This window comes from Ischnura elegans, chromosome X (genome assembly GCF_921293095.1).
Source record: "Ischnura elegans chromosome X, ioIscEleg1.1, whole genome shotgun sequence".
Taxonomy (NCBI): domain Eukaryota; kingdom Metazoa; phylum Arthropoda; class Insecta; order Odonata; family Coenagrionidae; genus Ischnura; species Ischnura elegans.
Window position 1 is genome coordinate 100960315 of NC_060259.1, and position 25987 is coordinate 100986301.

General features: G+C 39.8%; 1 protein-coding gene across 1 annotated transcript in view; it reads right to left on the reverse strand.

Moving 5' to 3' along the window:
• The window catches only part of LOC124171901, a 139764-nt gene extending 120574 nt beyond the window's left edge, over window positions 1–19190 (reverse strand). Inside the window, exons 1-6 of the mRNA XM_046551298.1 lie at window positions 18935–19190; window positions 18123–18358; window positions 4778–4876; window positions 2046–2127; window positions 1794–1960; window positions 1418–1608 (exon numbers count right to left, since the gene is read on the reverse strand). Of these exons, the coding sequence (XP_046407254.1) occupies window positions 1418–1608; window positions 1794–1960; window positions 2046–2127; window positions 4778–4876; window positions 18123–18358; window positions 18935–19057 (898 nt within the window). The 5' untranslated portion in view covers window positions 19058–19190. The remainder of the gene's footprint in view (window positions 1–1417; window positions 1609–1793; window positions 1961–2045; window positions 2128–4777; window positions 4877–18122; window positions 18359–18934) is intronic.
• Between the last annotated feature and the right edge of the window lie 6797 nt (window positions 19191–25987).

Consider the following 25987-nt stretch of genomic DNA (forward strand, 5'->3'; position numbering starts at 1 on the left):
TTTATAATGGTGTGAGCTTGTGTTGATTGTGGATTTTACCTGAAATATTGAAATAAGTTGTAGCCTGTGTGTGTGGTTGCCGCAGAACCGATTCGCGATCCCACATGTTTATTGTGGGCAGACTGTTTTGCTGTGGTTGTGTGCCCGTGAATAAACCAAAAAAATGGTGAAACTCTGTCACGTTATATTGAAATAAAATTTTCCTGTAACCAGAAGCGCATATCTTGTGTTTTTTAATTCTCCAATGCTTTTCATAGATAACAGCCAAAAAGTATTTTTCATTATTTTTAAAAGTGCCTTTCTTGTTCGCTGAATTTGCATTAGGTTTCCAAACCCCGTTACTCACACGAAAGGAATGTAGAGCAACAGATGTTTTGTCATTTCACAGATGTTGAGTGTGATATTGTCTGTGATTAAGGCTCTCCAGCTAAGTATTCGTGGTGGATTTTCATATATTTTTTAAGAATGGGCATTTCGGTCAAAGCTCCGATGGAATTGGTGGTTCACCTTGCCCAGTGGCCCTAAAACTACTTCTATCGTAATTTTTCGATGGTCTACCATGCAATTTGTCACTACCTGCGTCTGCTCATACGTGATTTTTTGTGATTTCTTCCGCAAGTCACTGCTAATTATTGTTTTATTCAACTATTTATCCTATAAGTAAGAATAAAGGATCAAAATTCGTTCATTTTTTAAACTCTTAAGGTGAATTAACGAAGGACACATCCTTATTAATCCATAAATACCACTATTGTCTTTATCGACTGCCAACAACTCTTGCCGAAATATTCGTCTGCTAATTATGGTTGCCGCGGAATTGGAACACCGCAAGCCCTTGCCATTGGCTACACCATTTTCGGGTTGAAGGAGCTCAGAATTTTTCATACAAACGTCACTTCCGCCTCATCGCTCCTCTCCGACCCCCGGAGAAGGTCTCTCCGCCGGGCGGTGACTCTCCGACCGTCCCATTCGTAATCGCAAGTGTCGGTGTGACACCGTATACCGAACGAAAACTCCGCCCGGCGTTGGTGCACCGCCCGCTTGTTCGTAATAGGCCCCCAAGAAGATTGAGAATTCGTGAATGCTAATGCGACAATATCTTCACCAAAATGAACTACATATCTATCAAACAACAGTTTACCAATGAATTTGAGACTGAGCACTCCATGTTAACTTAATTTCTAACATATAGCTTGCAATTACAGAGATTAGGAACTCGGTGAAGGTTTTCCGGCAATGAAAACTGTCGCTATGGCGAGTGCCAACTCCAAAAGGGCCTCATAAAATCAAATTTTTTTACATGGTAATCATAGGGTTAATTGACGGTGCATCTCTCGTAATGGCAGGAGTCTTGCAATAGCCCGTACTCGCTTTAACTAGGTTCCACAGTATGAAGTTACATTACTAATATTCATACCTGACATATCAATAAGTTCTAATGACGTATTCCCATTGTAATCATCCACAACAATAAGAGCCTGTCTCTCCTCCTCTTCACTGACCACCAAGGTAAAGTCCATGACACTCTTCTTATCAAACACCTTCAAGCATAGCATGGTCAAGCAGCAGAAAAACAATAGTTTTCCACTGACCAGGCATACAATTATCCTGAAATCAAGTCATTTTAATAACCTTAGTATACTTATATTCTAGTAACTTAAATCTTTAGAATTCAGAGTCAAACAAAATCTCAAACAAAGCAACAACCTCCAAATTACATATTTTCCTTGAAAGTTTAGGTATCATTCCACATCAGAGCAAACAAATTGCACAAAATCCTGGCTACTACAAACCTGTCATCGGGATAGGAGAGCACTTTCTCAACTTGAACTCCATTATCTTCGGAGCACACGGTTCTCGAGAGCAATAAATCGTTCTGGTAGCAATAAAGATGAGACGATCCCCCAAGAAAAGTATCCATTGATCCATCATAATGCTGGGCAATGCAGGAACTAAATGTCTGTCAAAAAAACAATGTTTATAAAGTGAGTTTCAAAGGAATTTCAAATAAAATACACAGAATTTTCAGTCTGATATAGACATACCTCACTCGTGCTTGTGTAAAAGCACTCCAAGGTTACCTCTCCCCACGCCACATTACAGCTTTGTCTCCTCGCAATGATAGCCCTTAAATGTTAGCAAAATATTTTTTTCTCAGAGAAATAACTTTGAACAAGTATTAATGGTTATCATAGCATAGATCATCATCACACTCATTCACCACTGCCATGGCAGTTTCTTCAGGCTGTTCAAAAATTTCAAAATATTAACCTAATGCAAAATTCCATTGCATTGACAATTGACAAAGCAACAATTGTAGTTCGACATACTCCAAAGTGATATCCTCCCCATTAGTTGGGATACATGGATTTCCATGCTTAAACCAAAATATTATGTGAATAATTAAATAGTAATAAAAATGAGGCACAATCAATTGAATAAATAGTATGTAGTTTGATTGGTAGTATATTTTATATTGGTTTTCAATAAAGCCGAACCAAAAATAGCCTTTCCTCTGGACTACTACATCGTTGCAATGGTAGGACTCGGGCATTCCAGTGACCCTGATGGCAATACTTTAGGGTGTAATTCTCAATTTATCCTGGTAAGGCCATCCAGGTACAACAAACAACTGAACCTAACAAACATGGCGACCATGTGATGATGCTCAGAATCAAAAAAGTAGGGACAGATACAGAATACCCTACCAATCTCTTCCCAAAAAATATGGAGCAGAATTCTGTATTCTTCAGCGATTTATGCAACAGAACCTGGCCCACTACATTAAGTGTCATTCAAGGCAGCAAAGTCATCGACTTGTCCTCGAAGTCTCTACCACACAAATTCATAGCAAGTCATTACCATTACCATACGAGAAAGAAGAAAAGAGGATCCAGAAGAAAGCACCTCATTCTGAAGCTGTCACAAAATTATAGTACAGCAGACTCCTGATTATCCAGCTGCGGTATATCCGTGCATGATTTTCACTCTTGCTCAATATTTTCCAAGATCTCTATAAAAAAATAAAATCGGATGCCACGTCAAAATTACTTCATTAAGGCTAAGATACACCAGGCTTGTTATTTCCGTTAGAATCCCCTTCGTCAAACGGAAGCGATCGCGCACTAGCTGCATTCATGGGAGCACCGTGTTCCTCTTTTCTCGCACTGCACGACAGCACTCCATGATCACGGATACACGTCCCGCAGCAGTTGCAACCCGGTCAACTTGTGCGAGACGCAACTACGTGGCGTGATGCCTGACAGTGAAGTTTCCGACGTTGAGCAGTGGTTTTGAAGCATTTGTGCAAACCACTTTTCTGCATCTGTGATCACTCAGCTACGGATGTGTGGTTTTCGAAACCAGGCCTTACATGGAGCGTTGATAATACGAGTACAACCATGCTATCGCCGCTAAAAAGATCACAAACTGGTGAAGAAAGCTCTCAATGAGTCCGGGAAGCACTCTAAAATAATAGACTAACAGCATAAATAATAATATATTGTTTGTCTTACGTAAATTATGAACATTACGAGACATTAAAGACATTTGGGTTATCCGTGTTTTCCGATTATTTGTGCCGTCTCTCCCCATCATTAGCCCATGTAATTGGGAGTGTACGGTAGTATTAGAAAATTTGAGGTAAATCCACATGAGGTTGTTGTAATCCACCAATGGACAAATGGCATTAGCAGCTGGCACTAATGAAATTCCAACAGGCAATAATAACCACAACACAAAGTAACCCTCCCAAACCCACCGACACTAGTGCAACTTTCCCCTCCGACACTCTAGTGAGCATTCTTTTGAATATTTCAAAGGAATTATGTGCACTACAAATTATGGGACAAACCAATTATAACAGTGCTCTGGGTTGGGGTCTTACTGTTTTGAGGGCTCTAGGCGATGTCTGTTCTGACGGGAATCCGAAGGTTAAAAGCACTTTCACACACCCTTTTTAAAAGTCATAGACTTTTTGCCTAAATGTTAAGCATACCAACAATAATATCAATTTAATTTATCAGAAAAATTTAATTAGCAACATCATAATATAAAAACACATTGAATCAATGCTTTCACATCAGTTTCAAGTGAGCAACTGAGCTCTTTTCTTGTCCACTTATACCAACGGTATTTCGAGAGTGATGTGTATGTACTAGGATTACGGCACTATGTTTGGGGGAGAAAATTCTAGACCTCTGCTCCTGCTTTAACCAAAGCTCTTATTTTGTAAACTCAAGACATTTTATTTGCCTTAACACAAGCTCATCTATGAAAATTAAATATTTTAATAGTTCATTAACAGCCCAGCAATTTGCCCGCCTCTATAGCAGTAGGTTAAAGTACCAAACCGGAGGTGTTACATTTGGAACCGGAGGTCACAGATTTGAGTTCCACCTGTGTATGTTGCCCGTATGCAGGGCATGGGTGTTTTAGGTAGTCCATCATTGTTAATTGTCAGAATCCTTGAATCTAAAGTACTTAAATCTGCTGTTGTAAAACTGACTATAATTTCCCAGAGCTCCAATTTCCACGTGAAATGCACAGGACGACTACTTCAGTAATCATTGATTTCACCATCACCTGTTCATCTCTCACTGATGTAAACATACATAATGTGCAACACCTCAGAATAGTCATAAGAAAAACATTTCTTATAACAACATTCACTTACAGATAGTTTTAATACAGACAGTTGCAGATAGTTTTAATTATATGTACTTACATATTCAATCAAAATAGCTTGGCTTTCTTTCGTCATGAAATAGTAGCTTACCTGTAAATTTTCTTCCCTTTAGCAACTAACAGAAAGGGCTCCTCTACATTAGAACAAAACTCAACCAATGTCTTCCCACCAGCCTCGCCTTCAGCTTTCCTGTTGAGCAAAGGAATGCAAACCTATAAATCACTATTTGAAAAGTTGCTCAGAGAAGGAATCCTTACAAGAGAAAATAATATAAAGGCCTGGTTACACGGAGCATTAACCCATACAGGTTAATGCATGAATGCGTGTCTGTTTGCATGTCTGAATTCATGGACGTTTGCTTGAACGAGAAGCATGAATGAGTGGTTACGCGGTACATGCATTCACACAAGTTTTCACACATTTTCTCGTAACGTGAGGTGTTTAGTTTTTGTTTATTTCCTTTACAGTGCGCAAAATTTAAAAGTGTAAACAGTATCATTAGGTAGGAAGCAGATGATACCTACCAGAAAATAATTTCCGTTTCATTGTTTTCTGTGGGACCACCTGGTGGTATACTACGGAATCTACCTATCCACTTGTTTGGCTCGTGTGATTCGGTTTGTTTACGGTGTTTCTGCTTTTATTTTTCACCTCGCTTTCTTCGGACTCCTGTTTATACTCTCATGATACCGACCCTGGCACCTCATGGACTACCCGTACTGATCGATAATTGACCTTGCACCTTCGTTTGGCCCTACTCTGCCGTTATTGACCTTGGCATCACCTGGACTATGCATACGGAAACTGAAGTTTGGGAGTCAATTTGAATCCAATTTGCAAAGAATATGGATTCAAACAAGGCAGTGACTGCAGCCATAGCAGTCATATCCATTATGCTTGCTGTTGCAGCAGTTATGAGAAGACAAGGGAGGAGGAGGAGATCCGTTTGGACCAGGCAATGGATTCGGAGGAGAGAAGAAGGTCGTGGGTTGTTGGACATGGTGCATCGTGAGCTTGCATCTAAAGACCGTGATGTTTTCCAAAATTTTTTAAGGATGACAGAGGAGCAATTTTTGAAATTCTCCGCATGGTCAAAAATGACAAACAAAGGCATGACACTGAAATGAGAGAGTCGATATCTCCTAAAAAAGGTAAAGTTCTTAAGTTCGTGTTGATGAAAAAGTAATGACTGATATACTGTGCCATTAAACGTGGAATAAAGTAAAATTAATGGAATGAAATAACTGATTCCAGGCTATCACTAACCTTGTGATTCTTGGCTGGCAGAGAGATCTATCCGTCTTTGATGTATTCTACTAGAATACACCACAGTACCATAGGAGGGATTATTCCCGAGGTCTGCAAAAGTATTTACCGAAATCTTAAAGGAAAATACCTCAAGGTAATTATCTTATAATTTGTACCCTTATGAGAATGATAACTTGCACACAAGATCAATTTCTACACAGTTTAAATCTTTCAGGTACCACAAACACGCAAGGAGTGGGAGGATATAGCCAATGAGTTCGAAACAATATGGAACTTCCCAATGTGGCTTGGTGAATTGGACGGGAAGCACATAGCTTTCAGCCCATCAGCCAGCACGGGATCACATTATTTTAATTATAAAGGGAGTCATTCCATTGCACTGCTGGCAGTTGCTGACACAAATTGTAAATTTATTTCCAATTCCAACTCATCATACTATCAATATTCATCACCGATAAAACAGTATCACAATTAATTGAATATAAAAAAGTCTATGAAATATTTTTAGTGATGCATGAAATTTAAATGTTTCATAATACATTCAGATAGAAAAGTAGACTATGCTTTTGATATTTACCTTGCCGGAATCATCCTCGCCGCAATCTCGCCTAACCCGATGAGTCTTTTCCCCTTATATTTATATAAAGAGTTCTTCGGGTCAAAGAGGTAAGGTCTTACGCTGACCAAAATAATTAGCCTCTCCACTTGGCCCCTGGTCCACGAGATCACTTACAAGTCAATAAATAAACAGTGAGAGTCGTCCAAACAATGCCAAGATCAAAATCGGGATAAAGCCGTCGAAAATTACGCTGCTGTATTTACCGTAAAAGCGCGTGTAAGAGGCGCACCTGCTTTCCCAGAATTGCAGCCAAAAATGGGGGTGCGCCTCTTACACAAACTTCTTATCTTCCCCCCCTCCCCATCACCGGTTGCAAGTCCAAGGGGAACTTAGTGGCCTTGGTTTTCAGCGTGAGTCAGTAATCTGAAACCCTGGGTCAAAATCAAGCGGCAGGCAGGGAAGTTTCTCCTTAGTGACGTATTTTTAAAATGCTCCTGTTTGCATTTTTTGTAAGCATCGCGCTGTCACATCGGTACCCCCGAGGTGAACATGGAAAAGATCGCGCAGGGTTTTTCGCTCCGGAGGGCGCGCTAAATTTACTGCCACAAGTGGGCATCCCGCGGCATTTATACTGCACATAGTAATCGCTTATCAAACGTAGAGAAACACGTAGTTTTGAAGGACATAGCTGGTTAATAGTCAACATCTGCCTTGCCGAGCAATTTCCATTACGCTGAGTACCTGATTTTTCAAAAATCATCTTCAGATGCTAATATGAGGATTTTTGCAACTGAAAATTATATTGGGGTCAAAACCTGCGGTTTAAAAATTCTAACAAGTGTGTTCATTGTTGTACTAAATGGTGGATAGAAGAAATTCGAAATGCTTTTAAGTGAAGAGCGCTGAAGGAGAGGTCGAGGGGAAGGAGCGAGCTCTCTCCCATCTGTATTTCAAGCTACGAGGCTATGAACAAAGGAGCAAGGGGAGTACACGTCTGATCTTACATGTGACGTCATTGCTTTCAAAGTGAAGGGGCAAAGGCAATGTGATGTAGGGACAGCAATGTGATGTACGCAGTTTGCGTTGCCTGAAGTTTCCCATCCGTCTCGTCTTGTTTGAATGAACTTATGCTACGCTTGTTTCTTCCAAAATTGTGCTGTTTGGACTACGTTGAATATTAGTAGCCTTGTTTAAACTATAAATCTTTGCGTCAATCAATAAGAGCTTAAAAACTTAAATGCTGTCAGATATACGTCGCATTAGGTCTCATTCTTTTTAGAACCTCATGCGTGTCATACAATTGCTGAAAGATATCGAGATATCTTCGAACTCAGTAGGTGACTCACCTAGCATTTGGCCTCCAGAAACTAGGAGAATTGAACCTGGTAGACCGAAAAAGGTCAGTTGGTGAGATGGGGTAGGGATGAAACACGTTTCCATTGTTCCCCTGTAACTTGATATTTTCCTATTTTCCTGTGAGTTCTCAGAAAGGAAAAAAAATGGCAGAGGCATTGGCTGATGGAGGACCGAGTGTGGTTCCGTTAAATTTACGACGTGGTTATTATCCTACGGCAGTGAGACTCCCCCGATTGTTGTCCAATCTCTTGGGAAGGTTCATGCTATGTGCCTGTCGTGTTTTGCCTTAGAATTTTCCACGGCTGTATTTCTATTGCAATACTCCCGTAAGAGCTTTTAAACAAAATTCTTCGTGAGTAGGACTAGCATCGTAGAGCAACGGCGTATGCAAAGAGAAGATCGGAACTCTTTCTACTCCCTCTTATGCCACTATTACCACAGCAGTTATCAAAATTTCCTCTTTCAATTAGTATTGAAGGAGGAAATTGCAATAACTGTCGAAATTCCAGGCATACGTCTGCAACACCGCACGATAGGATTTAAAAAATGCCGCAAAATTTTTTTTCTTTATAGCTTCGATAGTCAAAATAGGGGTGCGCCTCTTACACACGCTTATATGATAACTTCTGAAAGAGTAGTCCAAGTTGATGCAGGGGTCACACCAGTAGAGTAAGGGCCAAATGAAGCAGAGGTCAAAATCACAAATTTAATCGAACATAAACAAACACCACAACACAGGCTAGGAGACAAATAAATGTGTCGTTTCCTTCGTTTCCCACCAGGTGGCTCTGTTATGAGTTCAACTTGTGCGAATGCATGAACAAAATTAGAACATGTTTTATTTTCCGTTCACGCGTTCATGCATTTGTACATTTTGGGGTGGTTACACAGTGGATTTTTCCGTTCATTCTCGCATTCATACATTTACACATTAACCCATACAGGTTAATGCATCGTGTAACCAGGCCTTAAGAATTCATAGCTGTTCACATATGGTATCATCACAGAGGGCAAGTATTTGCACAAACCAGAGTTACAAAGCTCTGCACCGTTGATCATTAAAGGCGTACAATGATGTCAAAAACTAATACAAAACTGCCTATTCCCTGTGTATAGTACTTGCACCAATTTCCCTGCCCCTCCAACACTTCACCCAGCAAGTTTGTCTCTTTCAGCAGCTCTTCCTCTTCTTCCCACTTGCTATGACCAGGTGACGAGTAGAATTAGCAATTATTAAGCGCTTTATGGCCCTCATTCATCTTAATGTGGCAGTATTACACCCTATTTACTAAATATAATTAAAAGGATATCCAATTCTTAGATAGGAAAAAGAATGTACATTTTTAATTATTTACGGAAAATCATAGAAAATTTCTTCCTCATAGGGAATTTCTTTGCAGTAGAAACAGCAAGTAATGGTTTCGCTAGTAGCAGGGCCCACCGCCTGTGACGGTGCGGGATTCCTTATCCCTTCCCTTCCATCCATATCCACTCCTTGGAGGTGTAGTCTGGGTCATATCACGGCGGCACCCTCATCCTTTTGTCCTTCCACGTCCTCCCCTTTCCACTGTGCAGCAGTGAAAAGCGAAAGACCTGGCCGGCCCAGAAGTGTAACCCAGCTAGCCTGCCCTGGTGTCTCCTTCTCTCTGTACATTTTTAACAACAATAACCTGTCTGAAATGATGCAAAACAGTACAAGGGACCAAAGCCTCCTTTTAAAACTAAACTGAAAAGGTTCTGCTTTTGTTAGAATGAAACCTTTACCAAAATTAGTAATGGAAGTAATTTCCTCGGGAGCTTCACACTGCTCTGAAAGCTAGTCAGAATTCTTCGCCAAGAGAGAAATGCAAAATCACTCATTTCCAAGGCTGGAAATACAACAATAGAAAATAGAAAAGAGCAACATTAAGCTAAAGTCATAATTTAATGCAAAGATAAACATTCTTGTTTCAGTCATTTCCATGCACAGTAAAACCTCTTTACATAGTAATGGAGGGGAGCTAATTTCGGGCAATTTGAGGTATAGAGGTTCACTATAAAGAGGTTTTAGTGATAGGCACGATTTTTTCATACACTTTGGAAATGAAAGGCACTACTGTCTTTTAAACCATTATACTTACGAGTTTAAACAAACATGTATGCACTAGTGAACATATATTTATTATTTAATAAATGCAGAAAGTGAGCGCTATTGCATTTTTACCACGATTCGAGAGAAAACAATGTGATCTCTCTTAATTCAACTGTCACTTAAAATGATTAGGATAGTTGGATACCTTTTTTCTTATTTACAGTTAGGTATGCTCTCATGTGGAACAAAATGGCCATAACTAATGATTAACGTGAAAATTACAGCATGTTTAAAGGTGTATAAAAAAATAAGCGTGAAACATTCATCGCTGAAAATGTCATTCCATGTACGTAATCGCAGCTGCATTAATGGTCTCTAGTTGACTCAGTATGATTTGCGGAGGTAGTTAGGCCGTCTTGGGGGTCTCTCTTCAGTATGATAAGTGGAGGTTTTATGAGATAAAGAGGTTCACTACAAAGAGGTTTGCCTATAAATTTACATGTAAATCTGACAGGACCGTAGGGGTGGTATGAATTATGGAGGTTTATGATGTAAAGAGGTTTACTACATAGAGGTTTTACTGTACTAGAAAATGGCAATTGTGGACCTTTTTTTCTCTCAGGCTAATTGCATAAAACAACAGACAATGACAACAACCCCTTCTTGGATGGAGTAATCCCACCCAAACAGGACTCAATGACCTTCAATTTGGCAGGTGAGGAATTTCTGCCAAAAGCCGCAAAATTTCTTCCTTTTATGACTTGAATGAAGTCCATCCATTGAAAACGGATAATTATACTCCTTAAATATTTTTTTAGAGAAAAAAGAAATTTGACTTGATGACAATGGTATGATTGGAAGGGAATGGAAGATCAACTGGATATAGAATGGCAGGAGCCCTTACTGAGAAACAGAGCCCAGATTGGATTGTAATCTCACACCACACAACCATACATTTCATTGTGTTAACAACCATGCCATGTATGGAGCCAACATAGGAGCCATGAGATTCAGTGGACAAGTTTGAAGTTCATTTGCAGCAAATAAAATAGTAACCATAATTAAATGAAAATTAAATACAGTAGTCTTTAAGTGTGAAACAAAGTTTTATCCTCTGACACACACTTTAATAACAGCAAGCAATTTAAGGTTGATTAATGAATTGCCTGGAGGTGGTTACATGTCTAATTATGGGGAAAAAATATTTATTTTGAGAAGGACAATGTATGTACCTCGTAATGCCCAACATGGGAGAAATTATTACTTATATAGATACAATTAAACATAATTAAGTATTCGAATGGACACTACCCTGGCAGCACAATTTGTTTTCTGCATGTGCTGAGCATATATTTGACATTACTGTAACATATATGTAGTCAACATATTTTGAGCATATGCTACACACGTGTAAATGACCAGGAGGAACAGTGATTTTTAGATCTATGTGATTTTTATTGTCTATCGATTTGTACGATCCATATTGATATCATTAGTAGACTGGATTATCATTATTTTTGTTTGTTTGGAAAGCACAGTTGCTTAATGTAACCATGCCTTTTGTGTGATACATTAAAGTCAGTAACAAACAACAACATGCGTGTTCCTTTCCTATGCTCTGCTTTAACTGTAACTATTTGATTAGCAAGAAATCAGTTATTAATTGCAATTGGTAACGGGGCCAGAACACCCTAACATTGCGTAATTTAAGTGAGAAGCAATAAGACACAGAAATAAAAGGACTCGTAAGAAGAGAACAATTAAGATACAGACAAAAAAATAGATGCCGAAGAGACTAGGGAATGAAATTGCTTTTAAATACTGATGGATCTAACTACTACCCATGGTCAAAGAGACTGGAGGCCAAGCTGATTGAAAAAAAAACTGCTGGAATGCAATAGACCTGGGGTTTGGTGATGCCATCCACAACAACGACAATGAAGATGATGTGGTTGGAGGACTCAATGCTGAACAGCTGAGAATCAACCAAAAGGTGCACAGCAAAATATTTGATTCTCTGAATAGCTGCACAATCTATGATGTTGGCAAATTGAAACGCAGTAAAGAAAGCTTGGGACACACTACGGCAAATGTACGGGGAGTTTGGCAATACAGCATTAAAGAACAGCATTGACACAAGCAAACCACATCTTATCTAACCTGCTACAGTGAAACCTCGATATAACGACACCCCACGGTGCACTTATAAACACTCGCTATAGCGAATTGTCGCTTTACCGGAGGTGGAGCAAATAATAGTCAATATACCTGTTGCGAACAGATATACAGGAACAGGAGTGGTGCGGCGACAGATAAACATCTATCCGATAAACGTAAGCATAAATCCAGACGAAAGGCGATATTTTTTTGCATCACTAAATTTCCTAACTCAAATAACAACTAACTATTCGAACAATTTATAAGCGCCGCACTGAATAAAAATCATGCAAAGCATTGTTTCGTCATCATTATATTTATCGAACGACAGTTTACCACATAAATTTGAGACTGAGCACTCCATTAACTTCATTTCTAACAGATCGCTAGCAATTACAGAGGTTAAGGAGTCTTCATGAAAGTCTTCCGGCGGTGAAACCCTCGCTATGGCGAGAGCCAACACCGAAAGGGTCTCGTAAAAACGAATTTTTTAACACGCTTATTATAGGGTCAATTGACGGTGCATCGGCTATCTCTCGTAATAGCGGGGGTGTCGTTATAGCCCGTACTCGCTTTAACGAGGTTCCACTGTATTTGTTTAAAGAACAGCATTGACACAATGCTGTTCTTTAAACAAATAGCAGGTTAGATAAGATGGCTCGCATGTAAATGTCCAAGTACATTTTGACAAAGCACGAGCTCATTCAAAAGGTGAGAATGGCAGGAATTCCTCTCGACGACCTGAATTTCGATGCATTTCTCCTCATGGGGCTACCGTTGTCCGAAAACGACTCGTTCGTGAGATAAATTGAAGGAAACCTCATCCAATGCGAAAAAATAGCAGGCGAGGCCGTCGCAAGTACAAGTATGACAGTAAAGGTGGCAACTGTTCTCAAAGTAAATGGAAAGGAGAACACAGCCAAATTCAGATGAAGTGCTATTCATGCAAGGGACTTGGTCACATGGCAAGGCATTGTCCAGTGTGGTTTGCTTTCAAGGAGCAACAGGTGAAGAAAGATGCCAATGGCAAAGCATCAGCAGCAAGCTGTACAAGGCATAATAAGCGGGACAAAGAAGTGGAAGCCATACTCCTTTGTGCAGAGAGTGATGCCCATGGATATGTAAGTAGAGAATCAGAGGGAAAATGGTTCGATGACCCTGGAGCTTCTGTACACATGTGTGGCCACATAAATGCATTTGAGGAGCTGAACACATCAAGAGAGGGATCTGTAGAAATTGGTGATGAATTTAAACTAAATGTCGAAGGCGTCGGCACTGTTGAGGTGATATCAGAGGAAAATCATCTTGATGGAAGTAATGTATGTACCTGAGCTCCACTGCAATCTCCTATCTGTGCACCAACTGACGAAGAAAGGTGGAAAAATAATTTTTGAAAGATGAACTATTATAGCACTGATGGAGGGGAAGGCCATATTTTAGGCATTGAAGGATTAGAAAATGTATGTCATGGAAGTGAACATACCAACCAGGCAAGAAAATGCACTCCCTTCTGTTGCAATGCAAGCAAATTCCATGGAAACTTGGCAAAAGAAGCTTGGTTATGCAAGTAAGGACACAATAAGCAAGATCCACGTGCTGAGTGGCATAAAGAAAGAAGACAGCAAAATATGCATTCAGGGGAAGTTGAGAAGGAAGCCTTTCCCTGCTAGCAACTCACGAGCAAGTAGGCCTCTCGAGTTGGTCCACATAGATTTGATGGGAAAGTTTTCCAACCACCATTGTGAGGAGGGGCACAGTATGTAAAAAACAAGGTCATTATAAGGAGGGATGCTGTTCATGAAAAACAATTACCATGGAAGGCAACCCAAGAAAAGACTGCTAAGAGAACCAAATATTGCCCTGAATTGATAATCTCCGACTCTGAAGAAAGTGAATAGGAGAATATATCACCGGGATGACCTGAGAAATGAGTATCCTGTGATTCAAGATATCCCTAAACTACCTGATGAACACCATGAAGTAGAAGTGGAGGAAGTGGCCCCCCAAGTCCTAAGGTGGTCACAAAGAAGGCCAAAATAGAAGAGATGTACAGCAGACTCCTGATTATCCGGCTGTGGTTTATCCGTGTTGCTGATTATCCTTGCACGAGTTCACACTACTTTGACGTTTTCCACGATCTTTACAAAAAAAATAAAATCCGACACAAAAGCACAAAGATATTTGCATTTAAATGTAAGGCTACACCTTCCTATAACTGCTGCTGCACGATGGCTTGATCGTGTGCCTGTTACCTTCACGGGAGTTAGGTGCTCCTTTTTTTAACATTGACGTGCGCGATTGCACTCAGTGATCACGGATCAGCAGTTGCATCCCGGGCAACTTGTGTGAGATACGACTACGCGGCGTGGTGCCTGATGTCTATAGTTTCCGATGTTGCGGAGTGGTTTTGAAGCATTCGTGACTTTTCAGGATCCGCGATCTCGCAATCACGAATGTGTGGTCTTTGGAAACTAAGTACTACACAGAGCAGTAAAAGTATGAGGACAATCGCATTATCGCCACTAAAAAGATCACGGTCGGGAAAGGAAAGCTCGTTATGATTATGGATAGCAATCTAAAATAACAGATAATGCGCGTAAATAATAATAGATTGTTTGAATTGCGTGTATTTTTAAAATTACAAGAATTAAAGTAGAAATTTCGATTATTCGTGTATTCCAATTATTCATACCACCTCTCCCCATCATTAACCGGGATAATCAGAGTATGCTATATGTATATGCATAGGTGATAACTGCAGCAATACATCATGCTTAACCTCTTCAGCATATGCAATAGCATCTGCCTTATGGAATGAGGAAGAACCTTTAGTATGAAGGAAGCCACGGCCAGCCCTAACAAGTCTAAGAGGAAAGAAGCTATGGATGAAGAACACCCTAGACTCAAGGAGCTAATCACTTGGGATATCATACCCAGACCTCAGGGGATGACTGTCGTTGGATCCACTTGGAAATTCAAAATCAAGATCAACTCAAGCTGAAACCCTAAAAATACAAAGCTAGAGTAATGGCTGAAGGGTTCACAAAGAGGAATGATATCGACTACCATGTGGCAAACTCAACCATGGTGAAGTGAAAAAACATAAGGTTAATGTTGGCTTTGTGCACCAAGAAGGGTTGGAGGTGTGAACTCGTTGACATCGTATCAGCCTACATCAACAGTGACAGCAGGGAAGAGATCTATCTACATTGAACAATCACAATAGTTTGATGCAGAAAAGCCATGTTCCTTGGTATGCCAACTGAAGAAATGTTTGTATGGTCTCAAACAATCTGGGATGGAATGGTACAAGAAGATCAGAAGAATTCTAATTGATATGGGATTCAAATCATTGCATGCAGATCCATGTTTATTCATTGACCAAGAAAGAAAGATTTATATGGGATTACATGTGGATGACTTAGCAATTTGGGTGGAGAAAGGATGATCTCAAGATGTTTAAATAAAATCTCAACAACAAGGTAGAAATAAGAGAGCTTGGAGAGATCACAGACTTCCTATCACTCCGCATACTGAGATTTAGTGACCTTTGCGTGAGTATTGACCAATGTGCTAATATTGAAAAGATCCTGGGTAAGTTTGGACTGACTGACTTGCAAGGAACCACCTGTCCATTAAGCGAAAGCCTATTTAATGACAAAGTAGAGGAAGATTGTAATGCTGATCAAGACAAATACCGGAGGGCCATTGGTATGCTGCTGCACGTGGCAAATGGCACCAGACCGGATCTGAGTTTTACTATGAGCTCCCTGAGCCAGTTCCTGTCAGCGCATAAGAAAAGAAATGAGGCGGCAGCCAAGCACCTAATGAGACACCTTAAGCATACCACAGATTACTGCATTTTATTCAGAAAATCAAGGACTAAAATTGTTTTGTACTCTCAGGGTTCCCACTCCAACTACATTATACAATTCACGGTTTTTTCCAGGTTTTCACGGTCTAATTGTCATGAAATTCACAGTATGTAGATAGGGCATTTTAGGCAGAAATATTGATCACGTAACAATCATCGACCGCACGTTAACTAAAACTGTAACAAACGCGACAGATGCCTTGAATGTAAACGCAGCAATGACAGTGCTATCTCTCATGACGTCACCTATCGCTTGCAAAATTCATGTCCGGCTAAAAGGGTGTGAGTGGGAAAATGGAGAGAGCCGGGTGGCAGGGAAGTGAAGAAGTGCCTGATTTTTTGCCAGGATTAACATCTTCCAATCGCAGGCTTAAGGTCAATGTGCTGTCATGGCACACACGGACCAATTAATAGTTGCACTTTCAAATACACGTGTGCAGGTAAATGCGTGGACATTGCCTGCACGTGAATGACCTCGAAATATTGTTTTTTTTTCTTTTAACCCGTCCATCATTGTTCTACAATCAAGTTTGAGAGATAAGACGAAATTCACGGCTATTTCCAGGTTTTTTCACCGTAGACGAAATTCACCGCTTATTCACGGTGTTAAGGTTTTCACGGTTGAGTGGGAACACTGACTCTGATGCTGATAGAAAATCCTTCAGTGGCTTGCTGGTGCTGCTAGCTGGTGGTCCTATTGAGTGGAGGTTCAAAAAAAGTTGTCACCACAGCCACCAAGCATGCAGAGTACGTGGCAATGACTGTGGCTGAAGAATATTCTACACGATGTTGTGTCCCGTGAGATGTGTGGATAGCCCTGCATATTTGCTGACAACATCGGTGCCCAATCTCTGGCTGAAAAAGATAAGGTCGACGAGAGGTCCAAGGCAATTGACATCAAGTACCACTTCATCAAGGACTGCGTCAAGATGGGCCTGATTAAGGTGCACTATGTACTATCTTGAGACAACCTAACTGACCTACTTATCAAGTCCCTGACAGGCAGAAAGAAGAACTATCTGTAGGGATTGGGTTAATTGTTCCCTAACTAAAGTGATTTTTTAGTGTTTTAAGGGTTGTCATGTTACATCACCAATTTGCATGCGCTATTGAAGTTTCATTAAGTGGGGACCATGAACATTAGTTCTGATGTGTTTAATTCAATAAAAATCAAGGGGAAGTATTGGAGTGTGAGGTTTTTATTGTTTATGCATTAATGAAACACTTACTTGCAATTTTCCACAAAAATTTTTGTGGAAAATTGCAAGTAAGTGTTTCATTATGAATCAATTCCACTCCATCTCGCTTGATTCCTCGAATTTTATATGTTTATGCATTTATATGATCCATATTGATACCATTAGTAGACTGTTTCGACTATCATTGTTGTTTTAGTTTGGAAAGCATAGTTGCTTAGTGTAACCATGCCTTTTGTGTGATGCATTAAAGACAGTAACAAAGAACGACTTTCATGTTCCTTTCCTACGCTCTGCTTTAACTGTAACTATTTGATTAGCAAGAAATCAGTTAATAATTGCAATAATAACCTGAAAACGTGTTTTCAACATATGTTCAGCATATTTCTAAAATGCGCTCAGCATATGCTTACCACATATGTTCAGCATGTTTCACAAATGCCTCAGTACAGTAAACCCCCAATTATCTGAAAATGGATTATCCATCTGGCCATGTGTTCTCCACAATCTCTACAAAAAATTGGATTAAAAAACAACAGAACTATCATATTTTATAGCAAAGGCACTCAAGGTGCATAATCTCAATTTGAAATACCTTCACAAAACGGTCATTTTCTTAACTTTCCGGCAAGGAATGTTTCAAAAAGACTAGGGCATTTCCTATAGCATTACAGACAACAAACTACAGAAAAACCTCTTGATTGATTTTAGAAGATGTCTAAGTGATATGCAAAAAGTATTTTCAGCATATGTTGGCCTCTAAAAAAACATTTTCCTGGCACAGCTTGAGCATATGCTCCACATTTCTTATGCTGGTAAGGGATGATTTTCATAATTACCATGCCCATAAAATGTCAATCCTCAGTCCCACTTAAGACTAGGAAGTTAGCATATTAAGGAAAGGAAAAATCAGGTAAAGCATAGTTCTAGTGAAGTAGAATTACAAATCTTACCCTTGGAATAGTTCCAGTCCCTCTTCGATAGTAAGACAATGAACACTTCCATTTCGAAGACTGACAACCAATAAAGATTCACTCTCCACAAGCAAGAAGTCATCAATTTCTGAGTTAAAATCTTTAGAAAACAAAATTTCCCGCGATGCGTTATCGTGCAGAATAATGGTACCGTCCAACGCCACACACGTAAAATTCAAATATCCTTTGCCTCTTATAGCACCACATTCCTTCACCTGTACAATGATTAAAGAAATTATCCATAAAATTAATTAATGCGAATTAAAAATCTAATAAAAAATTAGTAACAATCAAATAATCTGGCAACATTCAATTAACATTCCTCCGCTTCCACATCGAGCAGAAATTGATAAATAACAGAATCAACGGAGACCACAAACCCCTTAACTAATAATCAGACACACACACAGAGTTAGGATGTAATGTACTACTCTTTACCAAAGTTTCCCTCATTCCTTCATTTCAGAAATCACACATAATCTATAAAAACAAAATCTATAATTGGAAGTTATATGTGCCCCCTACGTTAATTATCAAACCCCAATAACTATAACAATTGAGTCCAAGAAAAAGAAACCAAAAAATCTCTTCCAAATGGTTCGATACAGAAATCCAGACATTTAAATTACAGGCATGCAGTAAAAACGTAACCCCACGACGAGTAAAATAAATAACTAAAAATGCACGTGGTAACCAACAAAAATTCAGAACAATACCACCAAGCATTATTTTACAGTCATCTATGTTGTACGAAATGCGAGAAATTTTCACGATGTTAACAATTACATTACCTCAGTTTCCGGCTTGAACAGAGCAGCAGTAGTAATTTCATAAGCACAATCACTTTTAGAACAACTAATAACTTCTTCATTTATTTCGTTGACATCCGACTTACTTGACCGCCAGATAACCATGTTTCCAAATCAATTGGGTAGATTAAGAATGTTGTCACTTACATTAATAAAATCTTATTACCCCCGAACAATCAGAACAATTCACCATATTTTGACTTTCGTCTGAGGCGGGAAAAGTCTCCTCTAGCTTTCGCACTGCGTTGCGCTCCTGTTTTTATTCGGTAGACATGCCGCAGGCTGCCTCTCCTGTAACCAACGCTGCCAACAATTTCGTCCTTTATTTGACGTCACAATAGGGAACTCGCGGATGAGATGCAATCTGCAATTATAATATCCGTGGCTGCAATGCAGTAAACGAGAGTGAACGCGGTTTCGGCAATTTAATTTGAATTTAGAGGCAGTTAAAGACAAAGGTTTCGTGATAAAGATGCTGAAAACATCGTGTAGTTTCACGGAAGATAATTAATAACAATGGTGGTGACATGGAAGAAGAAGGAGGACTCCTTCCATGGTTGTGACCTGTGTCACCATGAAAGATCTTCCATGGTTTCACAGTCTAAACAGAGATGACACGAGAGATATTTCCATTAACAAAATTGTTTTAGGCGTCTCCACAAATATTTTTCACCCACGTCCGTCTCGTCTTCCCCATTTTATGGCAAATCGTATTTACCATTACTTCTCCGTTTTTGTCCCTCTGGGTATAACATCTTTCCTTAAAGTGGTTCTTCACTATCCGTTAGGCGACCTCTATTATTCCATGCCCAAGATTGTTTTGTATGTATTCGCAGATATTTTTCATCCACGCCTCTCTAGCCTTCCTCGCTTTACGACATATCTTGTTCCTTATTCTCTCGTAACGATCCTACCCTCCCTCTGGTTTCACAGTCTAGTATTTTCTTCTTTTTTCAATAAGATCTAATACTCACGTCTTGACCTTCACCGACGGCGATGCAGTCGCCTAAAATATTAAGATGTACTTCCCCTCTTCCCTGCTTGTTTACTTCCATTATATCTCGGTAAACATCTTCTACCTCATCTTCACAATCTGATGTAGGCATGCAAACCTGCACCACAACAGTAGCTACGGATTTAGTTTCTATCTTCATAATTACTATATATCCTTTCATTAAACTGCAGGTTGCTTTCAACACGCATCGCTGCGCTCTTTCTAAGTATAGGGAACTTGCATACATTTCAGAAACAGTTGTGAGCTCCAAAATCATGTAGAAATACATGTTTGCGTTTCACAGTGAAAAGGTTTTATTACTTTTTGATGTCGTTAGCGATATTTTATTCATTAAAGTTCAAGAGAATTTTCAAATACGAGTGGGACTCGAAAACGCCCGATGATTGGCTAGCGGCAAATTGACGTCATAGTTCAGTACGAGGAAGCGAAGGAAGCACCATAGGCATTTGGACACAAGCGACGGCTTGGTTTTGAGGCATTTCTTAGTTCCAGTACAGTGAGTCCTCGTTTAACGTTCCTGAAAAATGTGACGATAAACGAAATGACGTTAATCGAAACATATATCCCATAAGAAACAATGTTAAAAGTGAATATCGGCTTCTATACGCGAAAAAAATTTAGCGTATCATATCTGGGGCATTTTTTACGATGGGAATTCGATATGGTGGTCGCCCGGGCAACATCGTCGCAATTAAAGGATCCAACCGATGTGCATCTGAAATGTTTTATTGGCAACAGGAATCAAAGTAGCTGACATCTGGTGGCCAATTTCAGAAATGAGACATGGAGGATCGGCCGGTTTGTTTACTAATGCGACAGCCTAGCGGTGTGCGAAACGGATGTGTTTTCAGCAATTTTGTGAAGCGAATACTGATGTATATGGTAAATCTCAGTTGTGAATAATGGATGAAGTAATTTTCTCCACATCTGACGTTTTGGAGTTCAATAGAGACATCAAGAGGTCCCTCGTTGAGGGCTATGAGGTGGAATGCTGTAACCTGTCATGGTTGAAGCACTGTTGGAGTATTTGGTTCTTGCAATGGGCTTTAGCATACAAACAAGCGTTATTAATGGCATGTCACACGAGATACAAGCTTTTCAGAAGAAAATTGGCGCTTCTTTTTCCGTTTTCGTGTGTATTGTTTGACGATTTTATCCACCATCATTACAAGAGATAAATCATTATTAAAATCATCAAACAATATGATAGGCATCTACTCACATAAGCCATCCGTCCTCAATAATCTATTCTTCTTAAGGGAATTCGACGTCGGTGTGGTCGTGAGTGGAATTCCCCTTGCATTGGCGTTTTGACTGCTATGTGGAGTCACTCGACTCTCACCGGCTAGCGAAGATCGATGGGGAAGTGGCGAGACGGGTCGCGCGAGGGTCTCCGTGCCTCGGCCCCGGTATTTTGGCCATTTGGGCTAAGCGACTCGAGAAATCCTTTAACCCAACGAAGCACGCAGGCCTTAGAAACGTCGGGGTTTCGCACCGCATCGTATTCGGAAGAGCAGGGCCTAGTTATTGAATGAGAAAGAGACAGATGTTTTAAGGGCCGACCCGGTTTTGACGGGCCCCCGGGCGGAAGATGTCCCGGCGATCGTGGGGGGGATAGACTGGGAAAAGTTTGTGCGACTTTGGGAGAAATTACTTGTCTCAAGCAGACTTAGTCCCGGCAATTGGTGGGTAGTCGGCCGGGAATATTCATATAATTCTCAGTTGTCGCGATTCGAATCATTTCCCCAACCTTAACTTTCCTGGCTTATTGGATATCTGAAAATTCATTGATAGTTATTGCAAGTTTGTTCAACCTTCTTTCCGTCTGCATCTCATCCTCTGACACCTCCATACTTACGCGAACAATTTTTAAGTAGGCATTAAATGATACAATGAAGGTGTCATGCCTTCATATGTTTCTCTATGACCCATTCTTGTTTTTTTCTTAAATAAAACTAGCATGCTAGCTCACTCTTGCCCATTCTCATGACGTGCTCCCACTTCTATCCCAAATTAGGGGTGTAGCGGAATCTATGTAGAGAGATAGCTTTTGTCTCACACTGGTCGGTGCAATCATAAACACCGCACATTTTGTTGCTCATGAACTTTTCCTTCTAAGTTTTTCATCATAATGCCATTGATATTCGGCTAAACGGTATAGTGCTGGCCGGCTAACGTTTCACACGAACAAGCGTACTAATGCATCCGATCCTCAATATTCGGCCATGACACCTAATTTAGTGCTGTCACCTGGATTCCCTTATAGATGCAATTGTCAATAAGAACAATGACGCTTTCAATAAGAACATAAAACTTGGGTATTCGCAGGTTATCGTTCCACACAAACAAACGTACTAAAGTGGGCGATCCTCCCTATTCGGCCATGACACCTAACTTAGTGCTGCCACCTGGATTTCCTTCCATTTGCCAATAGTTCATAACAAAGCCCAGTGAGAAATGGATCATCGAATCTACGTCGATTCGACGTCGAAGTACTCATCGATAAAACGTCGATGGCAACACATCGATCGATGTCTATATGGTCCGAAAATCGACGTGTTTTCGACGTCGAAGCCATCGACGTGTTTTCGACGTCGACGCCATCGACGTGTTTTCGACGTCGACACCATCGACGAGTTTTCTATGTCGACGAGATATCGTCTTTTTACCTGCGATTCCTACTAATAATTGCGGAAATATACATCTTTTCGGCTAATAAAGAGCATCTATTGCTGCGCCAACGACGTATTTCAATCGAGCACGTAAAGTCTAAACAAATGAAGGCTGAAATAAATTTATAATGGTGATTTGTAATCTTAAGTCCTTCGCATTCATCTTCAATAATAATCAGAAATCCTTGAGAAAAAATATGAGGTGTTGACATCTATGACGCGAGTATAAAGGTATCGAAATGAGGTAAACGTAGTCACAAAGCCAAGCTTGTGCATATCACATACCACGCAGGAAAGAAGTAAGAACTTAGACGCAAATAGAAGGTCCGGCGTAAGTGGCAAATGTGTGAAAATGGAAATCTTGAACACATTAAATAGGGAAAGCTAATCCTACCTGTCATACAGCGGTCCAAAAGCAGACCGATTCCGAAGTATGGAAGACGTAGTGAATCTTGTCTTTACTAAGCGACGGAATGGCATGCCTTTTTTGATGATTAATACGAATCCAAAAGCTCATTAAGTTTCAGAAGGATTTTAAATACCAATAACAGGATTTAGAGCTAGCAAAGTTTGTCGCGCAAAATAAATGCTACAATAAATTTTCTATACGGCGCCGAATGTCTCTGTTCCGAGTTTACTGCGAAGAACTAACAGCATGACGACTAACAGCTCAACTGATATACGCAATCGAACTTCAACGGTCAAGTTACAGAATTAAAAGGAATCAAAGATTGTTCTCGGAGATTAAAACTAATGTTTATGGATAAATAAAATAATTATTTAATTTTATATTTCTTATTTAAGACACATATGTTGTAATAGCGTCTCACCGTTATTTTTAAGACATTAATAAGTCCTCCCCTCAGCCAATCAACACGCTGACCCCGCTGGCCAATGAGAATAACACGTCGAAAAAACGTCGATTGAACAAATAAAATCGACGTCGACCACATATCGATCTATAGTCGTCGAATCGACGAAGATTCGACGTAGATTCGATGATCCATTTCTCACTGGGAAGTGAGACTTGCGTATAACATTGGCGAAAGCGTATACTCATGTGAAATGTGTATTCTTTTGGCAGTCCGGTAGAGATGTCTTAAGCCGATGTCCCACGGTCAAATTTGCGTCAAAATATTTTGATCAAAATTTGATGCAACTGACGCGCACCCTGTCCCACGGTCAAAATTTTGTCCAACTGGCTTTTGGTCCTATCGTTTGTACAAATCACCGATTTGTACAAATGGATAGGACAGGTTCTAAATTTTCATCCAATTGGATGAAACCAACCAATCACAGGGCCTTTGACAAAAAAGCATCGCCAAGCGCTGACACACAGGCCAAATACGTTAAACTTATTTATCGTCTGCATGAGTATTTTAATTAATAATTATGTATATTATGGACACAAAAATAAACTTTGTTGTATTCCACACAGTATGCATTAAAAACCCAACCGGTTTCCACCTTTTCAGGTCGTTATCTTAATCGTAAACCTCTAGATAAGGACCTGAAAAGATCGAAACCGGTTGAGTTTTTTCACCGGTGAACTTATTTCCACCTCGAAGCTGTCGATGATACTTTCAACTTAAAAATACCTTGCCTGGAGGGCGACAGGAAGCTCTGAGGAAGCCAGACTATTAATGTTTCAATTTAGTAGCGATAATATAGACGAACTTCCAACACAATCTACCATCTTGTAACTCAAAACCCCGAAACCACTTCCTATTCTGCAGAAAGAATCGGTCAATCGCATTTCGATTAATATAATAAATACAACGTCTTCAGGTGTTAATAAGTTACTTTTGTAATTAGAAGGCCTTCCTAAAGTAACATTAAAATTTTGATATTTTCCAAACAGAGTTTTTAATACATTTTGGGAGCTTTTCTCACGATATATCTGAAACCTACTCTAAAGGCGAGCTCATCGTCATTGCGATCGGTTGTCACTTAAAAGTTCCGTATCGGAAATCCTAGAGGGATGACCTTCGACGATGACCATGATCACCTGCACTCTCACTATCACTGGAACCCGTGGTGAAAATATCATCCCAATCCAATTTCCATTTGGTTTTAACTGGGAAAGAGCAACATAGAACTGCACATTCTTTGGACAACTTTGGGTTTGACTTTCCCTCAAACATCCCATTTCCCCTGTGATGCACATCAGTCCTATCTTTATACGATAGCCTAACAACCTTTACTTAAATGGATCCTTGGTTTATCCTGACAACCAACTAAATGGAAATTGCTGATCCACACGTCTTCCTCTATCTCCACAGTTTCCAATTCAAGGGCCGCGGAACATTCCTCATTGTGACTCAACTTTTTCTGAAAAGCAAGCCGGCGTAGAATAAAATCAAAGAATGCTGCGATTCATTTTTTGTGACCACCTCTGGATTCCATTCTTTTTCCATCTACAACTTCCTTTATCTTTGGGACAAGACGATGTTTAAATATTTTCATTAATTTAAAACAAAATATAAGTTCTAAAAATACCAAAAAGCCATTTTATTAATCCGCACTGACGAGTGTAAATTAATGTGGAAGGTGAATGCTGTAGACGTAGTAGTTTTCCTTAGGTTGAGTTGAAAAGTTCATGAAGTTGACAAAACGGCTAATTTTTCGGTGCGCGGAGTCATTTATATTGCACTGGCCGTGTCTATACATTTTTCAATTTTTTTGTAATAAAATAAATCAGAATTTAGGATAAAATGTCCTTTAAAATGACATATAGTTCATTATTATAGCATGCAGTGAAGCCAGGGTATAAATTTGCAAAGTACTGCGGCACATCATTTTGACGCCGACAGTAGAAGAAAACGCTGTCTTCTTGGCTGGCACTCGAATGCATGAGGATCAACGTTGCTCTGTATTTTCATATTTCCTCTCTTGATTTTAAACATCATGGAATTTTCTATGTCCTTCCGTAACTGAAATTGAACAAGTGCCATAAATAATTTGAGTCCATCATAACCATCGAGAAACACCTATCTCGATTTTTGTTGTGAAGTTGAGTTTTTATTCTACGTCGGCCGAATTATCGAAAAATCTCAGTTTCAAGTTATTCAGTCAATGAAATATGGATATATTATTAATATTAAAGTTATATTCGCTCACATAGCACACGGGTTTATCATTCCGTTTATTATACTCTTATTTTTCCGTAACGCTCATCCCGACAGACGGCATATGCATATGCATCGAGGCTTTTCTTCTAATTTCCTCCGTGGGAATGCAGACGAAAATTTTTTCTGGGGTGTTATTGCACAGAGGAACAATGCACCACTTGTAATTTTTCCTTATTTCAGCCATGTTCTCCTTTAAACGCAACGTGGCTCTTCCAAA